This window comes from Notolepis coatsorum, assembly GCF_963971535.1.
Source record: "Notolepis coatsorum genome assembly, chromosome: 19".
In the NCBI taxonomy this organism is placed as follows: domain Eukaryota; kingdom Metazoa; phylum Chordata; class Actinopteri; order Aulopiformes; family Paralepididae; genus Notolepis; species Notolepis coatsorum.
In genome coordinates this window covers 11276311-11285206 of record NC_140183.1, presented here as the reverse complement: position 1 = coordinate 11285206, position 8896 = coordinate 11276311, and the positions used below count along the sequence as shown (strand labels likewise).

The window sequence follows — 8896 nt, the reverse complement described above, 5'->3', positions numbered from 1 at the left end:
CGAGATGCAACCCATGCCAGGCGGGGAGGAGGACGAGAAAATAAGACAAAGGACAACGTGAGGTTAACCCTTTCACTGCCACACGACAGAAGGTTAACACTTTAACTATCACACTACCGACGGTTGGCGGTGAAAGGGTTAATAAATACAAGAGTCTGTCTGAGAAGCAGCGGTGGCGGCAACGATCTCCAAGGGACACAGCGGAGTCCCTCCTGTTCAAGTTCAGAGTCTCCAGTCAAATAACAACTAAGAAAATCCTTTTCAGAATACCTTCCATCGTTTGATTGAGCCCTGGCTGGGGAGGCCAGACGATTAGAGAGAATCAAAGGGTTCCCTCCGAGGGTAGGAGGAGGAGGAGGAGGAGGCGGGGGTACAGTAACTCACGTACAGTAACCTTCCCACGGTAACTCTCGTTGCACATAGTCCGGGTCTGGCCTATAGCGGTACAGATCCTCCTGGAAGAGGCTACCGTTGTATATTCATGAGGGGGGGGGGGGGGGGTTAATGTTTTGGTGGGAGGTGGAGACTGGTGCAACGAGGTGGCAGGGTCCGGCCTCACCGTCCAGCTGAAGGGTCCGGCTGAAGGGTCCAGCTGAAGGGTCTCTCCGTCCAGCTGAAGGGTCTCTCCGTCCAGCTGAAGGGTCCAGCTGAAGGGTCCAGCTGAAGGGTCTCTCCGTCCAGCTGAAGGGCCTCTTCGTCCAGCTGAAGGGTCCGGCTGAAGGGTCTCTCCGTCCAGCTGAAGGGCCTCTTCGTCCAGCTGAAGGGTCCGGCTGAAGGGTCTCTCCGTCCAGCTGAAGGGCCTCTCCGTCCAGCTGAAGGGTCCAGCTGAAGGGCTTCTCCGTCCAGCTGAAGGGCCTCTCCGTCCAGCTGAAGGGTCCAGCTGAAGGGTCTCTCCGTCCAGCTGAAGGGCCTCTCCGTCCGGCTGAAGGGTCTCTCCGTCCAGCTGAAGGGTCTCTCCGTCCGGCTGAAGGGTCTCTCCGTCCAGCTGAAGGGTCTCTCCGTCCAGCTGAAGGGTCCAGCTGAAGGGCCTCTCCGTCCAGCTGAAGGGTCCAGCTGAAGGGTCTCTCCGTCCGGCTGAAGGGTCTCTCCGTCCAGCTGAAGGGTCCAGCTGAAGGGTCTCTCCGTCCGGCTGAAGGGTCTCTCCGTCCGGCTGAAGGGGCCTCTCCGTCCAGCTGAAGGGTCCGGCTGAAGGGTCTCTCCGTCCAGCTGAAGGGCCTCTTCGTCCAGCTGAAGGGTCTCTCCGTCCAGCTGAAGGGCCTCTCCGTCCGGCTGAAGGGTCTCTCCGTCCAGCTGAAGGGCCTCTCCGTCCAGCTGAAGGGTCCAGCTGAAGGGCTTCTCCGTCCAGCTGAAGGGCCTCTCCGTCCAGCTGAAGGGTCCAGCTGAAGGGTCTCTCCGTCCGGCTGAAGGGCCTCTTCGTCCAGCTGAAGGGTCTCTCCGTCCAGCTGAAGGGTCTCTCCGTCCAGCTGAAGGGTCCAGCTGAAGGGTCCAGCTGAAGGGTCTCTCCGTCCAGCTGAAGGGTCTCTCCGTCCAGCTGAAGGGTCCAGCTGAAGGGTCCAGCTGAAGGGTCTCTCCGTCCAGCTGAAGGGTCTCTCCGTCCAGCTGAAGGGCCTCTCCGTCCAGCTGAAGGGTCCAGCTGAAGGGTCTCTCCGTCCAGCTGAAGGGTCCAGCTGAAGGGTCTCTCCGTCCGGCTGAAGGGTCTCTCCGTCCAGCTGAAGGGTCCAGCTGAAGGGTCCAGCTGAAGGGTCCAGCTGAAGGGTCCAGCTGAAGGGTCTCTCCGTCCAGCTGAAGGGTCCAGCTGAAGGGTCCAGCTGAAGGGTCCAGCTGAAGGGCCTCTCCGTCCAGCTGAAGGGTCCAGCTGAAGGGTCTCTCCGTCCGGCTGAAGGGTCCAGCTGAAGGGTCTCACTGTCCGGCTGAAGGGTCTCTCCATCCGGCTGAAGGGTCCATCTGAAGGGTCTCTCCGTTCGGCTGAAGGGTCCATCTGAAGGGTCTCTCCGTTCGGCTGAAGGGTCTGGCTGAAGGGTCTCACTGTCCGGCTGAAGGGTCCAGCTGAAGGGTCTCTCCGTCCGGCTGAAGGGTCCGGCTAAAGGGCCTCTCCGTCCAGCTGAAGGGTCCAGCTGAAGGGTCTCTCCGTCCGGCTGAAGGGTCTCTCCATCCGGCTGAAGGGTCCAGCTGAAGGGTCTCTCCGTTCGGCTGAAGGGTCTGGCTGAAGGGTCTCACCGTCCAGCTGGGGAGTGGCCACCAGTTCCACCCTCATGATGATTCAGCACTGGCGTGTGTACCGCTCACATACCTTCCACATCCTCGTCTTGATCTCAGCTTCCTGCCCCCAGATTAAATGCTCCAGCTACAGGTTTCCTGTTCCAGGCACGCTGCCCAATCAATCGCAGGTGAAAGTATTCTAAAAGGAGGATCTTAGTCGGTTAAAGGTCCGGGGCGGGGGGAGTTGGGGGGGGGGGGGGGGGGGGGGGGGTTACGCCTCAGTTCTGGCTGCTCTCTGTTGAAGCAGGCATTTCCTCCTTCTCTCTTTGCTTCTCTCTTTCCTTCTCTTTCTTGGCTTTCTTCTCCTCGTCATCCTTGAAGAAGAGCAGGGGGAACATACCGAGGATGCAGCCGATGGCGACGCCGATGGCTTTACCCTGCGGACAGGAGAGGAGAGAGGAGAGAGAGAGAAGTGAGATGAGAGAGGAGAGAGAGGGGGGAGAGGAAGAGAGAGAGGGGGAGAGAGATATAGAGAGAGGGGGAGGGAGATATAGGATATAAAGAGGAGAGAAGAGAGAGAGAGGAGAGAGACAGAGAGAGAAGAGAGAGATAGGAGAGGGAGGAGAGAGACAGAGGAGAGAGAGAGGAGAAGTGAGGAGAGAGGAGAGAAAGGATAGAAAAGAGAGATAGGAGAGAGAGGAGAGAGAGAGGAGAGAACAAGGAGAGAAGAGAGATAGGAGAGAGATAGAGAGAGGAGGAGGGAGATATAGGATAGAAAGAGGAGAGAAGAGAGAGATAGGAGAGAGAGGAGAGAGACACAGAGAGAGGAGAGAGAGAGGAGAAGTGAGGAGAGAGGAGAGAAAGGAGAGAAAAGAGAGATAGGAGAGAGAGGAGAGAGAGAGAGAGGAGAGAACGAGGAGAGAAGAGAGATAGGAGAGAGATAGAGAGAGGAGGAGGGAGATATAGGATAGAAAGAGGAGAGAAGAGAGAGATAGGAGAGAGAGGAGAGAGACACAGAGAGAGGAGAGAGAGAGGAGAAGTGAGGAGAGAGGAGAGAAAGGAGATAAAAGAGAGATAGGAGAGAGAGGAGAGAGAGAGAGAGGAGAGAACGAGGAGAAAAGAGAGATAGGAGAGAGATAGAGAGAGGGGGAGGGAGATATAGGATAGAAAGAGGAGAGAAGAGAGAGATAGGAGAGAGAGATAGGAGAGAGAGAGAGCGGGAGAGAGAGAGAGTGGAGAGGAGAGAGAGGAGAGAGAGAGAGAGAGAGAGAGAGGAGAAAGAGATGAGAGGAGATAGAGAGAGGAGAGAGAGAGGAGAGAGAGAGAGAGGAGAAAGAGGAGAGAGAGAGGAGAGAGAGAGAGGAGAAAGGAGAGAGAGAAGAGAGAGAGGAGAGAAAGAACGCAGCGGTGAGGCAGTTGTAAAGGTACGAAACAGAGCATGGTCCTACCAGGAAATCAAAGCGACACGCCAACGTTATGGGAAATGTGCTTACCGTCTTCTCCAGAGTCAGACGATAGATACAAATGAGCACTAATGAATGGAAGCTGATATCGAACACAAGCCTAGCTTAACACTTTAAGGACCAGCCACGAGTTAACTCGTGTTTCGATTCCACCCGTTGAGGACCAGAGCCACGAGTTAACTCGTGGCAAGTTGTTATTGTTTTATTCCATATTAATAAACAGATCAAGATCCCGGATCGACTCTGCAGATTTACCCGCCAGATTTAAATTGGCGACATGCAATACCGGCCAGATCCTCTTAGGGGCGCCATCGCTCCACTGCAGTATCATTGAGGCCGAATGGGAAAATAATTTTTTTTACTGTCTGGGGCGTTTCATATGAGCCTGGATCCCAGCCAAACATCCTCCATCTTTGATCACGTTACGGAACGCAGATTTCAGCCTGGAATAATGGGATTTATGATCAGTCAATGGACATATCGATCTACCAGATGCCGATGAATAATGACGAAATGCTGCCGGCGATCACATGGGCTGACGGTAGGATACTATTCACCCAAATTACAGCCGGATTGGACATTGTTGTAACACGCAAGCGATCGATCAGTGAATATGGCTACTTGAACGCACACTGTATTGCTAATCAATAATACTGATCGGCGTCCCCCGCCGCCCCCATTTCACCCATAGATGCTCTGTAATAGTCCGGATGCTAAGCAGTTTGTTTTATTTCATTTGTATATATACAACAGAAATGGCGTTTGATATAACGTGACCTTTAGCCTCATATCTAGCTTCCCAGAAAAAAGACGAGACGAAAACTGCAACAAAGCTTATATTCACGACGCTATAAAATGACAACCAACCGATGGATTTTTATTTTCTTTAAGCCATTATGAAGGCATGGTTTATGCACTCAAGTGACAATGAGAATGGACAGATAGCAATACTATAAAGTATATATATAGCTGTTAGAAAGTACATCGGTTTGTTGACAAACCCTGGTCGTCCAGAACCATATTACACTGCAAACCGTGGTCGCCAATGTGTTAAAGGGAGAAGTGTCTTTGGCTAGCTGGTCCACATCCGTTTCCATTCATATGTGCTAAGATTGTCTAGCTTGCAGCCAGATGGCTTTCTACTAAATGCACAGTATTTTCTTAGACAGTAGGAATACTGAGATGGAGACAGAGTAGCGGAGACACAGGAGAGAAGGTTCTTTATTGAGACAGTAGGAAGGCTGAGAGGGAGACAGAGTAGAGGAGACACAGGAGAGAAGGTTCTTTATTGAGACAGTAGGAAGGCTGAGAGGGAGACAGAGTAGAGGAGACACAGGAGAGAAGGTTCTTTATTGAGACAGTAGGAAGGCTGAGAGGGAGACAGAATAGAGGAGACACAGGAGAGAAGGTTCTTTATTGAGACAGTAGGAAGGCTGAGAGGGAGACAGAGTAGAGGAGACACAGGAGAGAAGGTTCTTTATTGAGACAGTAGACAGCCTGAGAGGGAGACAGAGTAGAGGAGACACAGGAGAGAAGGTTCTTTATTGAGACAGTAGGAAGGCTGAGAGGGAGACAGAGTAGAGGAGACACAGGAGAGAAGGTTCTTTATTGAGACAGTAGGAAGGCTGAGAGGGAGACAGAGTAGGAGACACAGGAGAGAAGGTTCTTTATAGAGACAGTAGGAAGGCTGAGAGGGAGACAGAGTAGAGGAGACACAGGAGAGAAGGTTCTTTATTGAGACAGTAGGAAGGCTGAGAGGGAGACAGAGTAGAGGAGACACAGGAGAGAAGGTTCTTTATTGAGACAGTAGGAAGGCTGAGAGGGAGACAGAGTAGGAGAGACACAGGAGAGAAGGTTCTTTATTGAGACAGTAGGAAGGCTGAGAGGGAGACAGAGTAGGAGACACAGGAGAGAATGTTCTTTATAGAGACAGTAGGAAGGCTGAGAGGGAGACAGAGTAGGAGACACAGGAGAGAATGTTCTTTATAGAGACAGTAGGAAGGCTGAGAGGGAGACAGAGTAGAGGAGACACAGGAGAGAAGGTTCTGGTGGATTGGTTCCAGAGGCTCTTACTTCTTACTGCACCATCTCTGGGCACAGCGGGAGATCCACCCTCGTCCTGCCTTTGATTATTGGCGGCATGATATCTCAGGGTGGTTTTTCATTAGACCATTCTGGGCCCAAATGCAGAGGCTGGTTGAAAAATGAATATCGAGTTCCAGCTGAACTGAATATAAACTACAAACACCACGATCGATTGTGTTGTACAGTCAGCTCATTACACGCATTGTCCAAATAATTCACATGGCCTTTTCATAAAGGCATCCTCTGGGGCTGATCGGACTGCTGAAGATGATTACGTTTCCTCTCAGAGTGCCGTTTCCTCTCAGGGTAAACAACAGATCCGCGGGCCAATTCAAAGCGTCTCGCTGCGTTACGGCCGTCAGACAGAACCTGGAGTCATATTGATGTTCGATACGCCACGCACAACATATGAGCCTAATGCTCTTCTCTACAGCAGGCCCATCCAGGCCCACTGGGAGAAACACTGATTGGTTTAATCTAACATGTCATTTTCTGTACCTTTGCAGATTTTGCAATCTATATCAATATTAATACCCTATACATTGTTGTTAAATTGTCTTTAACACTGTAAAGTAATTTTTTGTTTTTGTTTTACACAAATGTAATTTTAGCTATATTAATTGTTACAGTAGGTTCATTATGCATTGTGTGTACTGACTTTTAATAATTTTGTTTTTTGCAATAGTGATTGTTTTTGTATGTTTTTTGTGTGTGGACCCCAGGAAGACTAGCTGGTTGCTATCGCACCAGCTAATGGGGATCCCTAATAAAATAAAATCAAAATCTATAGAATTTTTTTTTTGTGTTTTACTGTCACTTATATTATATATATATATATATATATATATATATATATATATATATATATATATATATATATATATATATATATATATATATATATATATATATATATGTCTTTAGGAAAATGTCTTCTGTCTTTTGGATTATAAAACACTTTTTTGTTTTAAGAAGGGTATATTCTGTGGTAAATGATATCTGTAACTCTGGAGAGGAGAGACACTTCATTCGTTATCTGGAGTTGGTGCCATAGGTTCTGGCTGGGGTGTCAGTGGCTCGGGAGGTAGAGCAGCCGTCTGGTAATCCAGAGGTTCCCGGTTCGATTCCTGCTCCTCCCGGGCAGCGTGTCGAAGTGTCCTTGAGCAAGACACTTACTGTAACCCCTTATTGTTCCCGGTGAGCAGGTCGGCACCTTGCACTGTCGGTGTGTGAATGTGTGAGTGAACGGGTAAAATGTGAGGAACAAATTGTAAAGCGCTTTGGATAAAATAACTATATAAATGTACCATTTTACTTTCTGTTATACATCATTGCAACTTTATATGTAGTGTCTTCTAAGCCCATGTGGGCTGGGCACCTTGTTGCATGGCATGGAAATAATCAATAATCAATCAATCAATGATATGTATATTGTCTCACCGTGTGAGCGCTGACTCTGGTCTGCCACATGTCAGCCTGCTTGGGACTCAAGTCTGGGATCCTCATCCCCAGTCCGACACGCCAGAGCCTCTACATAACCTGCTAACCTGGAGAGAGAGAGAGAGAGAGAGAGAGAGAGAGAGAGAGAGAGAGAGAGAGAGAGAGAGAGAGAGAGAGAGAGAGAGAGAGAGAGAGAGACAGAGGGGGGGGGGGGGGAGAGAGACAGAGAGAGAGGAGACAGAGAGAGAGTGTTTTTATTTGTCACATACATACCAGGGCATACAGTGAAATGCAGGTGGCCATGCCCGCTTTCATTGTGCAATAATACTAATAATAAAATAGACATAATAAACAGGTAATAAAATAGACATAAAATGGGCATGATCAAATAGACATGCTAAAGTCCTGAGATACAGTGCAATACAATGTTAGCTACGGATTTAAAGGGGACATGTACTGCTATTCCTAGCACTATATGGGCAACTTTACACAATTCCTGTTAGTCTATTGAAGACATCATGTAAGTTTTTTTTTTCAAAAAAAATGCATTGTTTTATATTTCTAATCAAGTACTCAAAACCATAATTTTTCAGCTCCAAGATTTCAGGCTGTTATGGCCTGGCTCCGCCCATAAGCACTTTGAGTGACAGTCAGTCCACACAGTCTGCGACTGGTAGACATAGAGAGATAGAGAGAGAGAGAGAGAGGGGGGGGGGGGGTGCGAGAGAGAGAGAGAGAGAGAGAGAGAGAGAGAGAGTGAGAGAGAGAGAGAGAGAGAGAAAAAAAAGACAGGCCGTCTCTTCCTTTCGTTTTTTCTCTCCCTGCGGCAGCTTGTGTGGGGGGGGGGCCTCCCTTCCCCCCCCCCCAAGTGCTCCCTCCCTCTCTCTCTCTGTCTCCCTCTCTCTCTCTCTCTCTGTCTCTCCCTCTCTCTCCCCTCTCTCTCTCCCTCTCTATCTCTCTCTCTCTCTCTCCCTCCAGAGTATGCAGAGGTGTCGGGTTTCAATCTGCCTCGCAGTATGAGGAAGTGGGCGGGCATTAGCTACAACCACAGAGCCAATCACATCACTGTCTTCTACCCAGAGCCTGAATGACGTGACTCAGGCCTTCAAATCAGGATGGACTAATTTACTGGAGCAGGAAATTATCTGAGCTGAATCAGAGCAATCCGCCAATATGGTATTTAGAGACTAAAACACATTGATACTAACTCCTATTACTATAATACAATGCTAGAGACTGAAAAATGACATTTATATTACATGTCCCCTTTAAGGCACTGGGTCCTACTGTATGTACACTACTATACAATATACAGTTTTTACTATATATCCTTATGCTATACTTGCTATATCTAAACTATACTATACAAGAACCACATCGGTTCTTTCCTTAAAGTGACCTATTTTCCTCGTTCCTTTGAAGGGGCCTTTCCATTTTGTTTTTAAGTGACCGTTTGTGTGTGAGCAATTGCAGCATGTGTGTTGTGTGTGCTCATGTGTACTTGTGTGTGGAGGGTAACTGTTCAGTGTTCTGATGGCCTGGGGGAATAAGCTGAGCCGTAGCCTCTCTGTTCTTGTTGCGTGTGTGCGTAGGCGCTTGCCTGACCGCAGCAGCTTGAACAGGCTGTTGTTGGGGTGGTGAGGGTCTTTCATTATTCTGCAGGCTCTGGATTTGCACCTCCTGTTATATAAGTCCTGCAGGGGTGGTAG

The 8896-nt window shown here is 49.2% G+C and overlaps 1 protein-coding gene across 1 annotated transcript in view; it reads right to left on the bottom strand.

Moving 5' to 3' along the window:
• Positions 1–2470: 2470 nt before the first annotated feature.
• Positions 2471–8896, bottom strand: part of LOC311246652 (transmembrane protein 65-like) — a 132022-nt gene continuing 125596 nt past the window's right edge. The window contains 3 exon segments of the mRNA XM_084336821.1: positions 2471–2636; positions 7188–7259; positions 7261–7294. Of these exon segments, the coding sequence (XP_084192947.1) occupies positions 2478–2636; positions 7188–7259; positions 7261–7294 (265 nt within the window). The 3' untranslated portion in view covers positions 2471–2477.